The 24,945-nt window shown below is 37.2% G+C and overlaps 1 protein-coding gene across 1 annotated transcript; it reads left to right on the top strand.

Annotated features, from left to right (window-relative positions):
- Window positions 1–952: 952 nt before the first annotated feature.
- On the top strand, window positions 953–21,392 carry tbc1d24 (TBC1 domain family, member 24; the record flags this gene model as incomplete). The annotated part of the gene is given in 8 exon segments (XM_079806038.1): window positions 953–1,009; window positions 8,951–8,986; window positions 8,989–10,007; window positions 11,568–11,726; window positions 13,907–13,970; window positions 18,299–18,394; window positions 19,380–19,620; window positions 20,930–21,392. Coding segments are annotated over 8 exon segments (1,827 nt in total). The 3' UTR covers window positions 21,085–21,392.
- Between the last annotated feature and the right edge of the window lie 3,553 nt (window positions 21,393–24,945).

Here is a 24,945-nt window from a genome sequence, read left to right as displayed (position 1 = left end):
TTGAATTTGAATGAGCATTTATTGCACATTTGGTATGGAAAATGTACATTTAAGTACAGAAATACATTGCCATTTTACATATTACGTTTCAAATTGAATATTGCTACCCATATGCTTCCATTACATGACATATTCATAGATTATATGACGCTTTTAGTGAACTATTGTAGGGTAGTTCGCCATATTCCTTCTTTCTTTAAAGGTGAACACTGTTTTATGAGTTGTGTGAGTCTATAAACTCTAGGAAGGCAAGAACTGTGTCCGTGCAGCACTGCAGTCTTGATTGAGTTATCTTAATGACTGTCATGTGTCAGCGGATGTTGTGCACAAGGCCGGCCGTTGTCTCATTACCAGATGGACTCGACCCTCTGCCCAATGAGATGCTCATAAAGCGGTAAACAGGTCAGCTGATGCAGGCCTTTCACTGGGACTTTCCTGTTTCTCCTAAGGGGGAAAGCAAAAGAGTAGCCATGTACTTCTGCGTAAGATAGATAAGTATATTAATAGAATAATTCTATAGTTATAGATAATAGAAAACTCAGATTTGACTGGCTAGGCTATATAACCATTTACAGACATTTCTCTATTATTGTCTTTATATATCATTAAGTGTGAGATTAGATAGATAGATAGATAGATAGATAGATAGATAGATAGATAGACAGACAGACAGACAGACAGACAGACAGACAGACAGACAGACAGACAGACAGACAGACAGACAGACAGACAGACAGACAGACAGACAGACAGACAGACAGACAGACAGACAGACAGACAGACAGACAGACAGACAGACAGATAGATAGATAGATAGATAGATAGATAGATAGATAGATAGATAGATAGATAGATAGATAGATAGATAGATAGATAGATAGATAGATAGATAGATAGATAGATAGATAGTCTCTTCACCCAGCGTGCACTGTGAGGGCAGTACTCACTGCGCATGCGCACACAATCACAAATATGCCCGCTGCCTGACAGACAGTCGAAAGCAAATCAGGTAAGACGTTTCATTCAAATTATTATTCCAGGTTTGACATTTTCTGAATACCACGCGTCTATTTGCGATTCCTTTACTTGAAGTGCTGCAGTACAGACTTTTAAACGGCGTCGGCATGTAGTTAGGTTTACACATTAGCTGCACGAGCTATTCACATTAGCTTAATCTCAAGCGTCGCCGTTTCATTTGCACGTCTTCGTGTATTAAAGACATATTTAATAAAAACAACTTCGCCATAGAGCTGTCAGTCTGCTGCGTGAATCGGTTGTGTTTGCATACTAGTGTGTGTGTGTGTGTGTGTGTTTGTGCGTGAGAGAGTATCTATAACCTCATCTGTCAGACAGTCAGTCAGTCAAGCATACATCAGGCAGATTTGAACGAGGGTGTGTGTGTCATAATGTTTATGGCTGTCTCTGAAAGTTGACGTGAAATATAGGTCATGTTTTGTGCACATAGAAGCATTAGAAGAGCAGCAAAGCGCGTGCCAGGTGGGCTTGACGGCGCGCGCGTGAGGCGTTTCTCTCGCTCGCTGATTGGCTGCTGACGGGCATCGTCATCATCCTTCCTATTAGTCACTATAGTTACTACAGTTAAACTATTAGTTTCATGTTTCTGGAGCGTCTTACACTGTTTAAAATAGATCAAATATTGAATTATTATAATTTTACAATGCCTACAATAAAGTATTGTACAGTTAATACAGGGATTTTCAATCTTTTATACGCCACGGATCTCCAAATATGATCATCCTCATGAGAGGAGCCCCATCCTAACATATAAAAGGCAACTATATATATATTCACTTTCAAAGAAGCCTCAGATAATACTTTGAAAAATTAATATATGACCTTGGACCAAAAAAACAGTCATAAGTCACACGGGTATATTTGTGGCAATAGCCAACAATACATGAATGGGTGAAAACGATCGATTTTATGCCAAAAATCATTAGGATATTAAGTAAAGATCATGTTCCATGAAGGTATTTTGTAGATTTCCTACCGTAAATATATCAAAAATGTATTGTTAGTAGTTATATGCATTGCTAAGTTCTTCATTTAGACAATTTTAAAGGCGATTTTGTCAATATTTTGATTTTTTTGCACCCTCAGATTCCAGATTTTCAAATAGTAATATCTCGACCAAATATTGTCCTATCCTAACAAACCACACATCAGTGGAAAGCGTATTTATTCAGCTTTCAGGGGATGTATAAAACCCCAATTTACCCTTATGACCTTTATAAATATGTGTAAAATATTTGTAAAATATCTTGTTTCTGTTACATTACATCATTGTGTTTTTTTTCCCGCCTACTATGTTATTTTACTGTTAGATTATTATTATTATTTATTTAATTCATTTTTTTTTGTTTGTATGTTTTTATTCATGTTTTTGTTTATTTAGTTATTTATTTACATTTTATTTTAATTAATTTATTATTTTAATCTACTTCATTTAGTAAGTTTAATTGTATTTTAATTTATATCTATATATATATATATATATAGTATTGTTATTATTATTTTTATTTACTCTGCTTTTTTCTAAACTTTTCCAAGCACTTGCTTGCAGCCCCCAGTTTGAAAACGGCTTTAAAGGTGCAGTGTGTCGTATTTATGATGATCTATGGACAGAAATTTAATTTAATATACATAACTATGTTTTCAGTGGTTTCTACGGTAGCCCTAAACGGACAAACTTCTACAATCATATCATCTTACTAATGGTATATGCTATTATAATAGACACAGTTATGTGATTCTGACACTGTAAGCCAGATACACGTACACCTGTCCTGGTGTAAATGGATTACAGCCCCTTGACCCCTGACCCTTGGAGCACTGATGCTATTATGCTTACATCAGCAAATCCAATAACGTGTTTTTGCTTTGTCCTGATAGTTTCATGTTGTTGACGTTCTGAGCTCTGAGCTCACAGAAACCCTAAACCTGCTTACAGATGCCGCCGAATAGAGAGAGAAGGAGAAAACAGAGCCAGGGAAGTAATTGGGAAACTCTGATACTGAGTCAGAAAGGCACAAATAGACAGATGGACTCACAGGAGGCTTGAAAGTCAGTGGATGTGCTTTTTAGGGTATTTATTTTATGTCCCAGGGGTATATATATATATATATATATATACTACCGTTTAATAGTTTGGGTCAGTACACATTTTTCAGTACACAGCAAGTCTCTTCTGCTCACCAAGGCTGCATTTAAAAAAAAAAAAATCTAATAATACAGTAAAAACAGTAATATTATGAAAATGAAATATTAGGTTTTCTACGTGAATATATAGTAAAATGTAATTTATTCCTGTGATCAAAGCTGTATTTCCAGCATCATTACTCCAGTCTTAAGTGTCACATGATCCTTCAGAAATCATGCTAACATGATGATTTACTGCTAATAAACATTTCTGATTATTATAATGTTGAAAACAGTTGAGCTGCTTCAACTGTGATGCATTATTTCTCATGATTCTTTAATGATAGAAAGTTCAAAAGAGCAGCATTTATTTGAAATAGAAATCTAATGTCACTTTTGGTCAGTTTAATACATCCCTTGATGAATAAAAGTATTCTTTTTTTTTTCATTTCTTTTTTTATATTAATCTTACTGATCCCAAATTTGTGAACATTAGTGTATATGCGGATGATATCAGTCACTTAAGTCTGTACTGATATTGGCCATTGAAGAACGACTATTTCAAAGCTTCAATCATGTGAATTCAGGCATCAAAATATTATATTGAACGGTAGAAAATGTGGATAACATTTACATATTTTTACATACATAGTAATGCAATGTTTTGAAATGGAAAAGCCCTGATAATATGTGCTTCCAATTTCAACCAATTTAGGTGGATGCTGATAAAAATTTGAATATTATTATATAGTTTTGGGCATCCCTAACCCCATGAAAATGCACTATCCAAACCTAAATGGTTGTAATTCAAGAATGCTTTGGACCTAAGACCAAGACCTGGTCTTGTTTTAAAGAAGCCACTCAGCAGATTATTGCACTTCAAAAAATGACGTGAAAAAGTTATGGAAGATTAAATTTACTGTAAATCAACAAATATTTTTTTTAAATTTTAAATAAACATTTTTTACTCAAATTACTATAAAATCAAAGCCGTATAAATAGCCAAGTTGTGTTCCAAATTTGAAGTTGATATCATAAAAATTGAAGTTCCCATGAGATTTTGTTTAGGCGCTGTACCAAAAATAGCCACCGGGTGACACACATTCCATTGAATTGTTTTTATACATTCCGCTGTAATAATACATTTCTGTCCAAATATCACTTCTATCACAAAATATGGAAGCTTGAGACCTTTCTGATGGTATGTGTTTTGTCAAAATTAGAAAAGGTTTTGAGTATAAATTATGAAACATGACGTCCCCCAATAGGGGAGGAGCCCGCTGAAAGAATTTAGAGTACCGTTTATATGGTAACACAACGTCCAATTTCAAAACAGTTTTCACAGGATGAATTTTGAGTTTGTAAGCTTTTGAATGATACCTAATTTATTATAATTACTAAAATATATGACATATAAAAAGGCAATAACAAAAGATAATATTATATTTATATATAATATATAATCTATATTATATATATATATATATATATATATATATATATATATATATATATATATATATATATATATATATATATATATATATATTTAAAGGAAAAATGTTTTTTTTTATGAACCTTTAGCATGAAAACCAAAGTTTAAATGATTAAAAGTGCGTGCATCGACCTTTTGTGACAAAGATCAGAACTCCTGTTATCATGTAGATTTTTTTTTAGGTGCACTCTTGTCATAAATTAATCTATTAATGTTCTTACATAATTTGTTACAAAAAACAGTGGTAAAATATCTATTTAGGAGTCTTAGATCTTTCCAACGATAAATAGTTTGTATTTAGTATTTAATTGTAATATAGTGAAGTAAACTTAGTTGTCCCGCTAGCAGTTAAAGGTGCAGTGTGTCGTATTTATGATCTATGGACAGAAATGCAATATAATATACTTAACTATGTTTTCAGTGGAGTATAAAGACCTTACATAATGAACCGTTATGTTTTTATTACCTTAGAATGAGCCGTTTCTATCTTCACACCGCGGGTCCCTTACAGTGAAGTCGCCATTTTGTGCCGCCATGTTTCTACAGTAGCCCTAAACAGACAAACTTCTCTACAGAGCACTAGTCACTCTCTCAGACGACGACATTTTTGTCCTGTGTCGGCCACCGTAGCTTCTCTATGTGCTTCGAAAGAGAGGGGTGAGCGGTGGGTGATTGCAATTCACAACCTCACCACTAGATGCCGCTAAAATCACACACTGCACCTTTAAAGGGATAGTTCACCCAAAAATGAAAATCCTGTCATCATTTACTCACCCTCACGTTGTTCCAAACCTGTATGAGTTTTTTTGTTCTGCTGAACACAAAAGAAGATATTTTAATGAATGTTTGTAACCAAGCAGATAGAGCAACCATTGACTACAATAGTAGGGGAAAAAAATACTATGGTAGTCAATGGTTGCTCTATGGTTGATCTGCTTTACTACACACATTCTTCAAAATATCTTATTTTGTGTTCAGCAGAACATAGAAACTCATACAGGTTTGGAACAACTTGAGGGTGAGTAAATGATGACACAATTTTATTTTTTGTGTGAACTATCCCTTTAAGCATTCACTTGTCCGAGTAAAACATTTTCTTGTCCGGATTTTTTTTGTAAATATAATCTATTCTGAAGCAATATTCTCACCAGTGTTTAATCAGCTTTGACATATTTAAATATGCATATTTGTACCTTTTTAAAAAGGGCATTTTTCCATAATCTTATTAAATATAGACTATGCTTCAGCTCTCCTTTTATATTCTTAAATTTGATCTATAAATTAAATTAGAATAAGACACTATAGGCTGTTACCAATCAAATTAAATCATTTACACTGAAAAATTACAACTGCATTAAATAATGTTATGTGATTATTTTAAATATTTTTGAATATACAAATAAGAAATGTTGGAAAGGTGAAACTAAACCACCAGTAGGTGGCAGCAGGTGACCGTCTTAATGAGTGAGTCATTGAGTCGATTCATTCAAACGGCTGATTCGTTCAAGAATTTGGCGGTCGTTTACGAATAGGTCATTGAATCTTTGATTCAACCGATTCACTAAAACGCTGAATCATTCAGTAACACACACACTGTTGCTGTGAGATGCGTTACGGTTCTGCTGTGATATTTGTTTGGAACTATTTTCGCTGCTGAAATAGAACAAAAACAGTAGTGCTGGGCGGTATGACCAAAAATGTATATCACGGTATTTTTCTAAATTATATCGGTTTCACGGTATATGACGGTATTTTTTCCCCTATGCATGACAGGGTGTTAATCACATTTTCTACTGATTGAGAGAGGAAATACTGCAGGAGATTGACTAGAATGCCCTGTTTTACTGTCATGACGAGTGAATATTGTAGAAAAATTCCACACTACAGTTAATAGGTCTACAGGTTAACAAAATGATGCTGTGGAGAGACAACAAACAATAAAACACAGACCTGCAACACGTTTAGAATCATACTTACAGACACTTGAATATTAAAAGTTGAGTTGAGGGCACCTTAAGCATTTTAAAAATCTAACCCTCTATAACAACAAACTGCCAAAACGAGGAGAAATGAGGATATTAGCAATACATTTAACAGGACTCTCGGAACGAATGACACACTTCAGTTTAACACAGAAAGAATAAAGCAGTTACTTTTTGGCCCATTCTTCTTTGAATTGTCAGTTTATTTATTAACTTACATCATTGTCTTTTGAATAATCCATCGTGTCAGCGCGTTCGTGATCAGACATAGGTTATCAGTGTAATCAGTGCATACATTTCATTTAAATAAGACGTGATGAAATATGCGCGCATACACACTTCTGGTTCATGTCTAGAGCACTATAGTATATGAAATATGTCCATAAAAATTTTAAACGCTCTCGCTCCGGTCTATATCAGTGCTATATGATCCATGTGGTGAGCGTTGTTAAACTCATCGCAGCGCTCCGTGCAGAAACCGCGCTCTCTCGCGCGCCGCGTGTAGTTTGAATTCTCAACAATAATCAAGGGCTGAATCCGACATCGCTCCCATAACCTCAAATATAGCATTATTTGGAGGGCACAGCGCTTTGTAGTGGTGTCTGAAACCTTAGTGGACGTTATTGAGTGCACTCATTCTATCCCATTGCACCGCAATAACGAGTGTACAGCCGATGTACACACAACGGTTGTCCGACTTCACGCACGTTTTCATTCACTCCTTCAAATAAAGTGATAACGTAGGGAATAGTGAATGAGAGTATAGGATACAGCCATAGTCTGTGCTGTAATGCGATCTCAACTGTGCTCTGACTGCTCTTACTACAGTGCATCAATGAAATGGGTCCCCTCTCAAACAATGACGCGCTGCGCCGCGTTCCGAACGTTGTTTAAGCGACATATACCGGTATTGCGGTATCGTCAAAATTCATATCATAAAGAAAATTAATACCGGTATTCGGTATGAACCGGTATACCGCCCAGCACTAAAAAACAGTCAATATTGCTTCTAAAATGTAAGTGACTTAATGTAAAAAAATTGTTTATGGAACAGGCGTATGAAATCAGTGTCATTTTCAGTCGTGATGGTATTCATGAAAACAACACTCTTGTTAGTGTGATGTTGCTTAACTGTATCATATGTTATAAATATAAAAAACTGCACAATTTTAACTGTGTATGTTAACTGAGTTTCTTTGTATGAGCGGCGCTCATTTGTTTTCGATTTTCTCCTCGAGAGGCTGCGCGAGCCTCAACAGCTCAACCTTGTCTGTTCGTTTTATATGATCCACTATCGAGCTCCACTTACACTGAATGCAGAATCATTATTGCACTTTGGTGATTCCCTAGTTATTTTTTGTTTTGACGTTTTAACCAGGACACTTGTCCGTCGGGCAAGTAAAATTCTTTTTCACTTGCCCCTTCAAAAAAAATCCACTTGTCCCGGACAAGCGTTAAAGGGTTAGTTCACCCAAAAATGAAAATTCTGTCATTAATTACTTACCCTCATGTCGTTCGACACCCGTAAGACCTCCGTTCATCTTCAGAACAGAAATGAAGATATTTTAATTGAAATCTGATGGCTCTGAAAGGCCTCCATTGGCTCAATGGCACTTTACACTCTCAAGACCCTTAAAAGGTACTAAAGACGTCGTTACAAAGTCCATCTCACTACAGTGGTTCTACAATAACTTTATGAAGCGGCGACAATAGTTTTTGTGCGCAAAAAAACGCTAAATAACGCCTTATATAGTGATGACGATTTCAAAACACGCCCTCATGAAGCTTCGAAGCGTTATGAATCAGTGAGTCGAATCAGCAGTTTGAATCGCCAAATTTCAGCAGTTTGGCGGTTTGACACGCAATCCGAATCATCATTCGGCTCAGTGATTCATAACGCTTCGAAGCTTCATGAGGCCGTGTTTTGAAATCGTCATCACTATGTAAGTCGTTATTTAGGGTTTTTTTGCGCACAAAAACTATTGTCGCCGCTTCATAAAGTTATTGTAGAACCACTGTAGTGAGATGGACTTTGTAACGACGTCTTTAGTACCTTTTAAGGGTCTTGAGAGTGAACCGTGCCATTGAGCCAATGGAGGCCTTTCAGAGCCATCAGATTTCAACTAAAATATCTTCATTTCTGTTCCGAAGATGAACGGAGGTCTTACGGGTGTCGAATGACATGAGGGGAAGTTATTAATGACAGAATTTTCATTTTTGGGTGAACTAACCCTTTAATGTCAAGCCCTGCTTTAAGGGGTTAATATTTACTGTTGGTAATAACGGAGATTGACCATATTTCTTCTCTCAACAGCTGGAGCAATATGGCCGGCTAGTTTCTCTCTGTCTTCTCTCTCTGTTTGTGCCGGTCGACGTGTAAGGTCAGAGGTCATGGCGGTGGATTGTGGTGTGTTCGTGGACTGGTCTCAGATGGGCGATGTGTCTCGTGACGCGGCTCCCGGTAAGAGCGAATATAAAGACTTAAAGGAGCTGAAACAGCACGCCCGCTCGGGCCAGTGGGCCAAAAATCACAGCCAGCGCTCAGCCATCTACCAGCAGCTGCTCAAAGCCCTCCCGTGTCGTACCGTTACTCCGGATGCCGAGGTTTACCGGGATATCATGGGGAATCCCAACAGCAGCAAGCGCAACCCATCCGCGCACCTGTTGCCGGAGTTCGTGGATGGGACGGCTGTGCCGCGGTACTGTCTGAAGGCCGAATCCGTGGGCTCGGTGCACGCTGTGATTTCCTGTGTGGCTGGGCAGTTCCCGGATATCTCGTACTGCCCGTCTTTACCCGTGGTGGCGGCGCTGTTGCTGCACTGGAGCGCGGATGAAGCGCAGTGCTTCGAGAACGTCAGCCGCATGCTGGCCTGCAACGAGCCTGGCCGGCGCTTGCTAGATCAGACTTTCCTCGCATATCAGTCGGCCTGCATGACCTTCGGCGACCTCGTGCATAAGTACTGCCCGGCGGCCCATAAGCTGATGGTTGCCACCGCCACAGACGTGCTGGAGGTTTACTCTGATTGGCAGAGGTGGGTTCTGGGCGACCTGCCCTTCAGCTTCGCCGCACGCGTGATGGACGTGTTTTTGGTGGAGGGGTACAAGGTTCTTTACCGCGTCGCACTGGCGATACTGAAGTTCTACCGCAAGCAGTGTGTGGCCTCCGGCTCGGCCTTAACCAAGCTGGACTCGGCGGCGGTCAGGAGGGATATACAGACGTTCGTGCAGAACATCGGGAAAAGCGTGACGCCGGATAAACTGCTGGAAAAGGCTTTTTCCATCCGCCTGTTCAGCCGTAAAGAGATCACGCTGCTTCAGCTGGCCAATGAGAAATCACTCCAGCAGAGAGGCATCACCGTCAAACAAAAGAGGTAGGGCCCTATAAAATCTTTTGTTTTTTCCCAAATTCTGTTGTATTTTTTCCCAAAATTCATTTTTTTTCCGTTTTAATTTTTGCGAATTCCTTTTTTTCCCGTTTTCATTTTTGGGAATTCATTTTTGTTTTTACCTTTAAAGCTACACTATGTAACTTTTTTAGTCTATTCTTAGCTAAAAACACTTAGTTCTTTCAAAAATATATGTGCTCATTAATGTATTACTTCTTTCAAGTAATAACGTATTCTCATAAGTTTATAATATGCCATTGAAAATACATAAGGTAATGGGATCTAACGGTGGTCGCCATGTTGCCCCTCCATCTTGAAAGTACATTAGCCAAAGAGGGACATACCCGTGAATTCAAGCTTCGCCTTTCGCGTTTTAACACTCGATGGCACCGTGTCGAATGTGGACGAGGTCGAACTGAAATAAATCGGCCACCGTAGGAGTTAAAACGAAATCGGAATTGAGAGGAACAGAAACTAAAATTCACTGGATGGTCATATACCTTTTAACCACTAGATGGGGGAAAATATCACACAGTGTAGCTTTAAAGCTATTTGCACACAGTATCAACAAGCAGCATAATAAAGTGTAGACTGAAAAATACACTGTACACTGTGCACACTGTACTATACTTAATTTTAAAACTATTTACAACCTGGTCATTTAATGGTTACACTCTAAAAAATGCTTTAAATGCGTTAAATGTTTGCTTAAAACAACCCAATTGATGGGTTAGTCCATTTTCAACCCAACTTGGGTTATTTTTAACCCAACATTTTTTAGAGTGTAGGTGCACTTAACTTAATCTCTTGTAGAGCAACACCAGCGGTAATTCAGGAAAAAATCTCCCAATGTTCCACGTGAAACTTCAGTCTTTCGACCTTTTACCATCGTGTCAATTCTCATTTGATTTTGATTAATATGAGGGAGAGCAAGACAGTTTGAAGACAGTGAGAGCTGCCCTGTGGACGCCTGTCTGTAAATAATGCAGGGAAAAAAATATCGGCAAACGCAGCAGCCTTGTATCGGCCGATACATGTAAAAATAAATCGCAAATATCGGCCCGATATATCAGAAATGATAATAATCAGAAATGTTTCTTGAGCAACAAATCAACATATTAGAATGATTTCAAAAACATAAAAAAAAAAAGAAGTGGAAAGATATAACGAGAAATTCAACAACAAAAACTGTTATGTTTGAGTTATTTAGGGAAGTTTCTGTTCATATTAAATGTCTATGTTCATTAAGTTTGTCTGTTTATATCTTTTGTCTTTGACATCTTTCCTCTGATATACATATTTATTTTTCATTCCCTAATTTTCTTTTTTTTCCACATTATTTCATTGTTTTTTTCCGTTTCTCCTGCTCTCCACTCTCTGTGCTGTCCTTTAGTTTCATCAGAAGGTGTGTATCTTCATCTCTCATCCTCCTCATCCTCCTCCTCACACATTTCTATTTTTCAGGCTATTTTTGACCTTAATGTTGTTGGTTTATTGATGCACAGTGACAAATGGATGATTTTTCAAATCTCTGTATCTCTCTAGACAAAATGTCCAGTTAGCCGTGAACGCTGATAATTTCAGCTCCGAGATCGTCAGCGCTAAGGAGATCAGAGACATCTGGTCGTGGATCCCGGAGCGTTTCGCTTTGTGTCAGCCGCAGCTTCTCTTCACCACGTCCACACACGGCTGCAGCCTGAACCGGTACAAATACACACACTCCAGTGCATACACACTTTAAAATGCATGAATCAAAGCAAGTGGCTCTACTTTACAGTTACCATGATATCAAAATGGACAATTTTGGATATTGCATTTATAAATCTTTTATTTTATTTTATTCATATGCCTTGTAATTTTTAATCAAAATAAGATCCCCTCCCTCTTGCAGCGACATCTCTTCTCTGATGATGTGTTTAATAGCAATTAGGGATGAAACGATTACCGGTTTCACGATAAACCACGATAAAATTTAGTGACGGTTAGTAATATCGTATACAATTTTATTATCATTAAAACCGCGTGTGATTATCACGATTGTGAAAACTCGCGGTAAATCTTGTCCAGTCAGCGTCAGTCTGGCGCAGCAGCGCTGTTTTTTTGAATGAGAAGAATGGCAGAAGGCAGTGACAGCGCCGGGAGATTTTTCAGCCTTCTAAAAGGACCAAATCTGAGGTGTGGTCATATTTTGGCTTTTACAAAAGTCCTGAGGGAAACTTAATCTAAGATGGTCACCCTGTCTGCAGAACATGCCAGAATAAAGTCGCTGTAATAGGGGGAACACTTCAAAACTACGAACGCAAGGCAAGTGGACTTTGACCTCAATACCAAAACTACGTCTGGGAAATAATAACGTGAAGCGAACGAACAAGTTCAGACAAGACTAGGGTGACATTTAAGGGATAATCAGGGCTTGACATTAACAACCGCCATTTGCGGGTATAACGTTATTTCGGCTGCACACTAGCCACTCTGGCGGTTGAACTTATTATAGTCTTCTCAAAAGCCATCTGTTATAATCGCGTTGCGCATTATAACCACTCATACGTGTTTATATTGAGTTTATGAATGCAATATCTCATAATCAGAGGCGTTCAGATTAGCCGGAGTTATGTTCCGAGCGCGCGCCGCTCACACGCTGAAATCTGCACTCAAAGCAGAGATGTGTGTGATGTACGCAAGAGATTCATTCATCATACAGAGGTTGACTGTTTTTGTTCTATTTCAGCAGCGAAAATGGTTTAAAAAAAACACAGCAGAACCACAGCTCTGATATGACTGGCATAAAGTTGGCGAATTTAGGGACCGTCTCTAAAGTTACACACAACATTGGTAACGTTATACACGTTTCAAACTTCACGAGCATTTGAAGAGAATGACAGTCATAAAACTGACTGTAAAGTGATCATTTAGGTGTCAGGTATGATGCACACATTTTGATATTTAATAAAATAAACTGTCAAATCATATGGAAATATGGATACGCATTATTTCACTAGGATACTGTTTGGGCTCTTACACAAAATATGCTAAATATTGCTGAACACTGATGAGAATATTGCTTGAGAATATATTTACAGAGATAATATTAGAGATTATATTTATGACAAATTATTATTATTTATGCATTATGCGTTGCTATTGACGACGGCCATTATAAGGAAGGAAATCCCACAGAATCTAGCTTAAAAAAGTACATAGAGCCGCTTTAGTTATTTGTTGTTTGTTGATTTTCAAATATAAAACTTGTTGAAATGTGAAGTGTGTGCATCAGTTCTTTTTAAACACTTTCATCTCATTTGAACAAAACCGTGATAATATTGATAACCATGATAATTTGGGTCACTATAATCGTGATGTTAAATTTCCATACCGTTTCATCCCTACTCTACTTTACAGTTACCATGATATCAAAATGGACAATTTTGGATATTGCATTTATAAATCTTTTATTTTATTTTATTCATATGCCTTGTAATTTTTAATCAAAATAAGACCCCCTCCCTCTTGCAGCGACATCTCTTCTCTGATGATGTGTTTAATAGCAAGAGCAGGACAACCTGTCAATCACATGAGATCAACAAATAGCAAACCACAACCATCCAATCAAATCCTCACGAGCAAAATCACGTCCCGCCTGACATATTTCCTGGTTCCAGATTTGTTTCACTCCTCACAATAGAGGAGAAAAGACTATCGCAGCTTTCATTTCATGCCAACTTTGAAGGAATATGTTCTTAATGCACAAGAATATTATTCAAGAAGTCATCATGAGTAATGGCTGAGTAATAGTTATTACTCAGTCTAACAGTCTTTCAGAGCTGAATGAGCTTCTCAAACTGTTTTAATGTTTTTTTAAATATTGTCTGTGATGTTTTATTCAGGTTTTATGCCCATTGTGAAGGATACGAGCCGACGCTAATGCTCATCAGAACTACGGATGGAGAGGTACTGAAACCCTGTCTCGCTCTCTTATTTCTCAAGTCATTTTGTTTCTTCTTAGCACTTATTTTGGTTAGGGTTGGTTACCGAAACCTGGTGCCAATACGGCAACCGAACCGGACCGAATCAGAACGCAGATTTCGGTGCCACTTTTATTCAAACGTGCTTTCACGCTTTGGTTGGCGCTGAGCCCGAGACCGACACGCTCAGCGCTCATCACATATCACAACTATTCAGTGTTTTCAACCACATCATGTTTATTTTAGGTTTCAGACATTTAAATGCACATACGTATTAGCAAAAAACACACACTGATGTCTATGGAAGCGGCACAAACAATCCTTTCAGACAGTTATAATTTGACTACATGTTTTATTCATATCAGATACACATTTTATAGTTAACTATATAGTTTACTCTATTCTTCTCCCAGTTCACCGGTCACTTACTTTCATGTATTTAGTGAGATGAGGATGAATTCAGGTGATGTAAATCCAACAGATCCGATTCTCTAAGGCTAGGCTTGCTACGATAGTCGGTGTTGCCGGTGTTACCGGTGTCCAGACTCAACACCGGTTACATCACTTGCCCACCGTGGCACCGCCCACCGTCTTTTTGATTTTTTTATAGTAATAAAATAATTTAGTTCAGTTAGAGAACAGACAATACAAATAAAAACTGAACGTATCTGCTTAAAGCAGGATCCGACCGTGAGTCTCGGCAGCGGCTGGAGTCATTCATCAGATTTAAGAGTGAGGAGCTGACTGAGATGATCGCGGAAGATTTGGTTTCAAAGCGAAACGTAAAAGCGCCTATTTAAGGGAGTTTGTCATTTGTTTTGTTGTTGTGTTTTTCATTAAAAATAACAGACTAATGAACCCATAATTCAAGCAACCCGCAGCCGAATTGGCGCTAATTCAAAACCGAAAGTTAAATGTGCACGGCCGCACAGAGCGCGCATTGTTTACTTTCGCCTGGCTCCGCAGTGTGAGCCTCCGCTACGCTGACTGCGCGCATTTATTTTTGCCGCGCGCACCCTCGCGCTCGTGCGGGCGCGTCGAGTATAAACGAGGCTTTACGGATGAACTGTTATTCATTCATGACGTGCATCTCAATCATAGACTGATCAATGCTTGATCAGTGCCCTGACTACTGAACTAGGGAACTGATTGAGACGCACCCATGGCCTCACAGAGCGCGCATTTACAGACGAGCTGTCACTCACGGTGTGTGCGCACTGGCGTGTTTTCAGTTCAGAGCAGTCGTGTGCATGTTACTTTCGGTTAGATAGAATTAGTGATTTAAAAGCCTCCGCCGGTGATACCGGTATTACCGGTGTTGTCACACATCAATTAACCGGTGGGAAAATTTCCTCACCGTCACATCCCTATCTAAGGCGCAAGCTAACATGGCGCCGCCCATCGCGCATTATGGATCGACTAACACACATTCACTCACACACATATGTGAAAATCAGAATATCAGATTCATGACATAATTAACAAGATTGTGAATATTTTGAATAAAAATGAAAAAACTAAATAAAACCGATACAGCTGTCATACAGCACTATTGCGGCTGCTGTGACAAAAATGTGTTCTAAAATATTTAGCCAGAGAATATGGTCATATTTCAGAATAAAGCTGAACCTTGAAGCTGGTTTGTAGCATACCAGGAATGCCAACTACTGCTGTTATTACTGTAACTGTTATTAGTGTTAAATTAGGCCTATTGTAGTTGGGTTAGGTGGCTTAGGTTTTACTGTGAATTTGTTAAAGGGTAACTTCAGTGATTTAGCATTAAGCTTTGTATTTAAACTGGGTCATTTATGTAGTAGAAATGTGAAATTATTTTTGAATTTGGTGCCTTCTATACTGAGAAAAGACAGAAAATGTATTTTTGTCTCATGTGGATGAAAGACAACGACTCCCAGAATGCACTTGCTTCGCTGCCCTACGAGGCCGTACACCGTCGTTTTGATCTTCATAGTAATACAATAATTTTGTTCAGTTAGAGAATAAACACTACAATTAAAAACTGAACGTGTCTTTTCAATGAAGTTTGAGTGAGCCAAACGAAAGTCACTTCACAGACGCAGCAGTGTCAGATTTCATTAATCGAAGAGCTGAGCAGAGCTGAGGTAACGTTAAAGTCCTCATGAAATCAAAATCGATCTTATTTAATTTGTTAGCCCACATTACAGGTCTTAGGGTGAACAACTAATCCGTGCAAGTTAATACACAGAAAAAAATTGTTTGCCGCGGTAATCTTTAATCAAAATCTGAAAAGTAACTTCCGGTCTTGAATGGCGTTCCCTTTCCGATGACGACTATGCGCCGGCTTGGGTTTGAATATCCTTAACCACTCCCCTCCATCGTTAGTCTGCTATGAGCGAGAGATGGAGAGGAGGAGCGCTGAAGTATAACCCTGCCCTCGATTCAATATTCCGTTTCACCTGGAAATACGTCACAGCACTGAAATAAAGTCAGTTGCAACTTCCGGTTCACTGGGACTTTAGGCGCCTGTCTGGCACGTTTTCAGATCGCATATGGAAGCTAAACTATCACAGGAATTCATTGAAAAGTTGAAACACTCACTTTGCTCTGCACCGCTCCGTTATGATTGTCCGTGCGGCCGTCTGTGTGTTACATTCTGTGCGTGAGAGATCTCTCCCCTATACTCTTAACTATGATAACATGCGGAACAGCTCCATCTAGTGGCTGTAGTCTTTAGCCTCTGGCCAAAAATCCTCAGATTATGCAAAATGACGATATTTGCGTCATCGGAGGAATTTTTCCAGAAATAAAATGCTTAATTCTCTCGTCTCAGGGGGATATGAGGGGGGAAAGTACCATAATTTGATTATACTTCCGGGTTTCTACTGATACAAAGCCTAATGCTAAATCACTGAAGTTACCCTTTAAGTAAATTGTGTTTTGTATCTATTTATATTTATATATTTAAGTATACTTTAAACTTTTAATAAGTTGTTCCATTTAAAGAATTAAACATTTTTTTTAAATATAAAGCCATTCTTTAACGCAACTCAAGTGTTTTGTTGGTAGTTTCAACCCGACGCAGTTTTTTCACATCCAGCGCCACGTTGTTTAAATAGCAAATGCACTCACGCCCATCTGTTCACCCATGGGCGTGCTGGTCTGAAACCAGGTGTGTTCAGGAGCATCGTTGCTATTTTGAGGAACTGAAAACGACTGCGCCATTGACCAACAAAAACCTGGTCTAAAGTCAATAGTGCAGTATTTTTTGTGTTATTTAAAGGGCGTGTTAGTAATATGAGCCTATAACAGGCGGGTGCACAACACACGTACACTCTGCTTATTACACACACAGAGCACACACACATTTTTAAATATTAAAAAATAAACAGATTCCTCTCTGGAGAAGTGTTTAGTCTTTCCACTCGCAAATTCCGCCATGTAAATAGCGAATCTGTCATGGTGTGAGCGCAACTGGCTTTTAGAGGGAATGGGAGATGAGACTCTGATTGGTTTATTGCACGTTACGCCCAAAACACACCCATTACTCATTAAGAGACTATAGGGACAACCCTTTTGGACCATGTGCCTGGCGCAGAGACAACTTTTCCCATCGTTAAATTAGCAAAAGTGGATTCGGAGACGCCCTAAGTGCACCTGCGCCATGCGTTTCAGACCATGTGCTCAGATCGTTAAAATAGGTCACTTTTGCTTATTGGTATGGTTGAATTGGATTATTGGAGGTCAGCAGCAAATCACTTTACTTGTAATGCGCTACCCCCTTAGACTGTAAAAAAGATGGACGACATGCCTTTACTATCTTCCATTGGAGAAATGTGAAGCCGCCAATGTCTGAACATGGCGCGGACATCTTGCGCTGATTTGACACCTGAGTCTGCGCAGTAGAGAGCAGGAAGTAGAGCCGCGATATCAAACCCCGCCCACACTCCCGCAGTATCTGTACAGTTTATTGGAGAGCAACTCGTTATGTCTGTGTGAAATAAACAGTTATGGAAATGTAGAAAAAAAATTCCTTTGGTGCATCAGTGACTTGGCTCAGAGAAACTGTCAATCACAGCTGTCAATCATGACGTCACATCCCAGTCTTTATAGCATCAAATAACTAAAACCAAACTTATTTTAAAACATCATCAAAATCATCCCTTGTTCATTGCTTATGGGTTTTTACAATGGTGGTTTTAGTTTTTTGAGTGAGGGTCTGTGGTTATTCTTGCATACTGTATAGGATGGATTAAGTGAACTAGGTGCAGGGAGGTTGTTCAGGATGAGGAGCTGCTAATCAATGATTGACATGCGTCTCATCCAATTGTATTCCAGGTGTGCGGGGCCTTCCTGTCCACTGATTGGGAGGAGCGCAAGAGAGGCGGGAACAAGCTCAGCTTCTTTGGCACTGGAGAGTGTTTCATCTTCAGAGTACGTCACTTTTCTTTTCATGTCATTTTGGTACTCGTTTGTTTATACGCACATATATATATATATATATATATAAACAATTAAATTAATTTGATTATCAGCAAATAATAATATAGAATATAATATTATCAAGGTATTAGTTGTTACTGAGTATCCAGAAATCATTACGTTTATACTCCACTAGGTGGCGCTATTTTCTTAAGTATTAAACTAGACTGCAGTGTCAAGTTCCTCTCATCCATCATCATTTCATCCTGTTTCACTCTCAGAGGAATATTTCATAGCTCTTTAGTAATTTAATGGAGTTCTCAGTTATGTTTCTTTTAAATATGTCTCGGATACTTTGTCTCAGATGTTTGTCCTAAAAGTCCTCTGTAGGAATAAAAAGGACATCAATTAATCATAGTTATACTTTAGTAAAATTATAGAGCTATAAATGTAATGTGGATCAGATGATCTAGGAAGGAAAGGCAAGTTTATTTATATAAATTCAAAGTGCTCTGAATTTTAAAGTGATTAAAATGTTATCTTATACAGTAAAAGTGATTCAAAATGACAGGTACATATAAATAAATCAAAATAATAGTATAAATATTTACCGGTATTTATAAATTATTTATAAATAAGTAAATAAAAAGATTTTAAATTGTATTAAAAGAAGGATCGGATCAAAGCTTAGCAAATCAGAGCACGACTGAGACATTATTGAGATCTTCGAAACACTAAAAGGTAGTAAATGCCAAATGGTAAATTGCTTATGATATGTGCTTATACTATATGATTCATTTTCATTTAGCAGATCTAAAGCAGACAATTTAAGGGTGAATGTTTGTAGTTTGAACCACAATTTATCCTCCCCAGCATGTATTCAGATTTCACTTCCGGATCTCTGACCACTAGAGTATCGACTGGAACGGTCTGGTCATTGCAGTTGTGTGTTTTCAGAAGTGCTGTGTGTGTAACATGTCTTCCATGATTGTTTCAGATGAAGCCAGAGGTGGAGCGTTACGAGTGGGTGATTATCAAGCACCCAGAGCTGGCGAGCGCGGCCCAGCCAGCGGCCGATGAACAGACCGGTGGCGAAGACAATGGTGGGCCACTGTCTCTAGAGAAACCAGCCACAGACCCGTCTCAACTGTCCCCCTTCCTGTCCGCACGACACTTCAACCTCAACTCCAGGAACACCTCCATGTTTATGGCAGGAAACGTCGACTCCATCATTATCGGTCAGTGAGACACTCGTTTCTCACAAATCAGATTTGTTTCACTTCACTTGAGTTCAAGTACCAGATCTTACAGGAGTTTCCTCTTGCACAGATAATGAAAGGTGCCTTATACACATTCAATACTGAGATATGGACTTGATATGATACAACATTACCCAACATTCTGAATAACACAAATCATTGTATGTGCCTTATATTTGACCATTAAGTGTCCTAAAGTATTTATTAATTTGGCGGATGCTTTTATCCAAAGTAAACCTAAAGTGTCTGATGCGTTTTTTATGAGGTTGTTAAGATGGAGATGTTTTAATAACATGTCTGATTTAAACCTCATTAGCAAAAATGATTGATTTATTACTACAAATGTTTTAACTGTAAGTATACATGATTTGTTCACAACAACTCAGTGTAACAAAGACACCAATAGAAAAACCAAAGTGTAACCAATATAAATTATTATAGATCTACATTATTATACATCTGAAGTTATTCAATTAAATTAATGAATTAAAATAAATATATATACACCGATATATGACAGGTGAAGTGAATAACACTGATGATCTCTTCATCACGGCCCACCTCGCAACTTACAGGACTTAAAGGATCTGCTGCTAACATCTTGGTGCCACAGCACACCTTCAGGGGTCTAGTGGAGTCAATGCCTCGATGGGTCAGGGCTGTTTCGGCAGCAAAAGGGGGACCAACACAAAATTAGGAATAATGTTATGCCTAATCGATCGGTGTGTATATATATATATATATATATATATATATATATATAATGTAAAATATATACAATGTAATATGGTGTTAAATCATAAATATATATATAAAATATAGATTGTAAAAATAATTTTTTTGAAGTTGACAAAGATTATTTTTTTTCTGTTAACAAAAAATATTTTAGTATGTTTTACGAAAAAAATAACAGGTTTTCTGTATCACATTTAATTCAGTGTTACTTTTTTTGTGAAATTTACTAGCACATTTTGAGTGAAAAGTTTCAGTGTAGATAGATAGAATTTAACTTTTATATATTTTTTTACATTTACTTATTTTTTACTTTTTTTTCTTGCATTAAACATTTTGAATGTATTTTGCAACTAAGACAATTGGGTGAAAATGATGCTTCCTCTGATTTTGAGATTCAGAGCAAAACCATAATAAATGTCTGAAAGGACATGTATTGCCCAGTCCTAGTGTCTCTTAGATCCAGTGTTATTCATGTGGTATCGTATAGAAAGGAAGATAGTCATTCTTGAATCCTCGATTCTCTATAAATGGATGTATTTTGTTGTTTGTGAAGGAGGCGGTGATGGTAATGCTCTGTACATCGACTCTGAGCTGAACCACGGCCGAACTGAGCGCTGCCTGACCTTCGACAACCCTCCTCTGTGTGCTGAGAGCTTCCAGATCGCACTGCTGGAGGTGTGGGGCTTCAAAGACGCCATGGCTTCATAAGAGTCTGCAGACTGAAGGATGCGGAGGCTGTAAGATCCTTTGTGTTGTGATAGACGTCCCTTCATGCAGGTGGTAATGGAGACACAGCTCCGCCCTGAGCTCCAGTCAAGATCCAATGCTTACGGTGTATATTTATCAATTCAAAACATATGTCAAGGTTTATTTTCATTTCATATCAGCAGAAGATCTGTGTTGATCTAGACCAGTGAAGAATCGAGATGAAGTATAGTGTAGTCAATGCGGCATTTTATGCAGTTTGTGATGATCAATATCGACAAGAAATGCAGACCAGAACACTGGAGACTTTCTTCTCAAGTCTTAGATGTGATTCCAGGCAGTTGTCAGATATTTGTTGCTGTCTTTTCTATATATATATATATATATATATATATATATATATATATATCAGTTTTCTTATTATATGATGGAGGTTTATATATATATTTATTGTATTTTGGGGTGCAATTTGAGAGAGCGATCAAAGTTTCTCCGTCCCAAATCCCCTTTGTTCTTCCATACATCTGTGTGCCAATTGGGAAAAATCTGATTTCCAGGTTCCTGGCACAAGAAGGCCGTAAAACATGAGCTCTTCATAAATCTCTAGTCAAAACAGAAACACTTTTGGGCATTCAGGGGCTTAAATGGCATTCCAATGTTCTTTTAAACCAGAAATTAATAATTCTGTCATCATTTACATCATGTCTTTCTATTCCTGTATCACTTACTTTCTTCTGTTGAGCACAAAAAGGAGAGATTTTGCAGAATAACGCAGCTGCTTTTTTCATGCAATGCACTGTAAACCCAAATAAGTTGGCAAAATTCAAAACAATTGAGTTAATCAGTTACATCGACATTTTTAAGTTAAGAAATTCAAAGTTTAAATAAGCATAACTGGCAGGTTTTTATTTTGTACTCATACGTTTTAATTACTCTTAACTTGAAATATTTGAGTAAGACAATTCATACATTTAACTTAAAATGATCATGTAATCTCAATTTAAATATTTTTAGTTTTACATCTGTTCTCAAACCAAGCTCATGCTCCACTCGTCACCATGATGGTAAAAAAAAATTAGCATAGCAAAACATTAAAACACTACACTGTAAATTCACTTCACGCAAAAAAAAAAAAATCACTTTTATGAGTACATAGAGCTTGTTTTTTCTTTTGAGTGTACACAACTGACACATTTTAAGTAATCTGAATTGTTTCATTGTTTTGAGTTTCATAAACTTGTTTCTTTTAATTTAGACAAACGTAAATTTAACTGAAACTGGGCTGGGATTTTAATTTCCCAGCATGCTTTGCCATGACACTCAAAAGGGACAGTAAATGATTTAGTAGTGTTTAATGTTTTGTTATGCTAGTTTATTACGTTATGTTGGGTTTTTGTAGGGTTACCATCAGGGTGACGAGAGGAGCATGAGCTTAGATTGAGAACAGATATTGGCCTATGTTAAATGTTGCTGTTCTCATTCAGAAATGCTATGCTAATGTTATCAAAATGTGTTACCAATTAGCAAGGTAGCATTTATTAAATTAGCTAGTTAAAGCTAGCCAAGCTAGTTATAGCCTACTAAAAATATTTTAATGGAGATTACATGATCATTTTAAGTTAAATGTATGAATTGGCTTGCTCAATTATTTCAAGTTAAGAGAAATTAAAACATACGAGTACAAAATAAAAATCTGCCAGTTCTGCTCTCCTAAACTTTACATTTCTTAATAACTGATTTCCTCAATTTTTTTTGAGTTTTGCCAACTTGTTCGGGTTTACAGTTTACTAAATCCTCTCCTTAATATTAATCTGGCACAAAAAAACATTATATAACACTTAATTTTAGCATTTAATCTCCCTTTTGAGCATTCTGGGAAATCCCAGCCCAGTTTCATTTAAATTTAAATTTGTCTAAATTCATAAAACAAAACAATAAAAAAAAAAAAATTCTAAAAACTCATAAAAGTGAATTGAATTGAACAAATTTGTTTAATTTAAGTTTACCCTTCTAAAACCAATTTTTTGAGTATTTGATCAGGACTGTCAAGTTCTTAAAAGGACACAAAAAAAATGTTTCACTACTTCATGTTTTTTGTAGCATTTGTAAACAGACACTAGATCTCATTTGCATATTTGCATATTCACGATTTCAAACCAGACTCGAATATGCGCTTGAGATTTGAGATCTGCAGCGGGACATTCTGTTCCTCACACCACACTTGCTTTTGACTTGCTCTTAAATATAGTGCACAAACTACTTGCTTTATGGAGCTTGACAGCTTTAGTGCACACCAAAAGAACAAAGTGAACGTTTCCTTTTGTGCTCCACATGAGACGGAAAGTCATGCTGGTTTGGGACAATATAAGGGCGGATGCTGTAAATGATGACAATCTTCATTTGTAGTTTGTTTGTTAATTTCAGCAATGGAATGTAATGTACCATATCTCCGTCCGAATATTAATGAACCATGGTTTTGAATCGCATTGTAAAGTGTAGTAGAGATTCAGTGTTTGTTTTGTTAATCATTTAATGGGTCTTTGCTTGAGTTAAATGTATGACGGCATAATCAGCACTATTTTAAGTGGAAGTATTACATTTGATGATTTATCCTTTTCTTTGCACTTATTGAGCCTATTTTAAGTTGCCGAATGTTAGTAAGTCATCTATGAATTCATATCAGTAATATATTGTTTGATTTCAGTTTCTATGTGTATCAGTAAGGATATTTGAAGCTCTCTTGTTAAGGAGTGTGTGTATGTACATTGTGGTGTATTACCATATCAAGTGTTGTGTTTGTACGTTGTGCGTCTCGTTCAGGTGGAGCAGGTGTGTTTGTTTAACAAGTCTTAAACGTGCAGAACATTTGGGTAACAGCCCTAAAGGATAGTGTCAAACATGTAGTAATCTAGCATCTGCTCATAGAAGTTGTGAAGGACTGTTTCTCCTATGCAGGGCAGATTGAACCGTTCTAATGAAGAATAAAACCTGTGTCAATCCTGTTGTTGTTTTCAGTTTTTTAATGCATGGAACTGTCTAGTCCTTGTTTATTACGCAACAAAAGCTCCCACAGTCATGGAAAACTAGGAAATGTCACAGAATTGTGCATTTAAACATGTACATATAGTGAATACACATTTATTTAGTTGTACACTAAAAACGTTAATTGGATATAAATGCATTTTTCGTGGGTGCAGTCTCTAGAAATCTGTTTTCAGAAATGGACATTCAAAAGATAAACTTTCCCTGTAATTCGCAAATTAATATTTTGAATGATCTGCTTTTAATCCAAATGTATACAGTACATTTACTACACAGCAGTTATTTTCCTCCCTAACTCATCTATAACCCAATACTATTCACTAAAATCATTCTTAACTCTCATCTGGTCTCACATATGGTCTCGTGTGTGTGTGTGTGTGTTTGACCTTATATCACAGATTCTCCCTTTGGCTAAATCAGACCAGACTAATTGATCTTCCCTCATGTTTCCTGAACAACATGTGTCCATCAGGCAGACTGACTCTCGAATTAAATATGGCTTGATTACAATAGATAATGCAATTTATTATTATATTTCTATTTAAAATATTAAATAACGTATTATATTTGAGTTTTAAACATTTGAATATATGTTTATGTATGTAATATATCATTATTATATATTAAATATTATTTAAATGATAAAATACTTATATATAAATATTTGATTTACGTTATAAAGCCTATATATTACATTAAAAAATATATAGCATTATAGTGTGGGAATAAAATGCACATTAAATAAACATTTATCTACACCACACTGTATCTGCTCATGTTTATTAACATATTAATAGGTGATATATGTGTATAGAGCACAGT

The sequence above is a fragment of the Gobio gobio genome (genome assembly GCF_949357685.1).
Source record: "Gobio gobio genome assembly, chromosome: 23".
Classification (NCBI taxonomy): domain Eukaryota; kingdom Metazoa; phylum Chordata; class Actinopteri; order Cypriniformes; family Gobionidae; genus Gobio; species Gobio gobio.
Note: the sequence above shows the minus strand (reverse complement) of the source record. Positions and strands in the feature narration are given on the sequence as shown.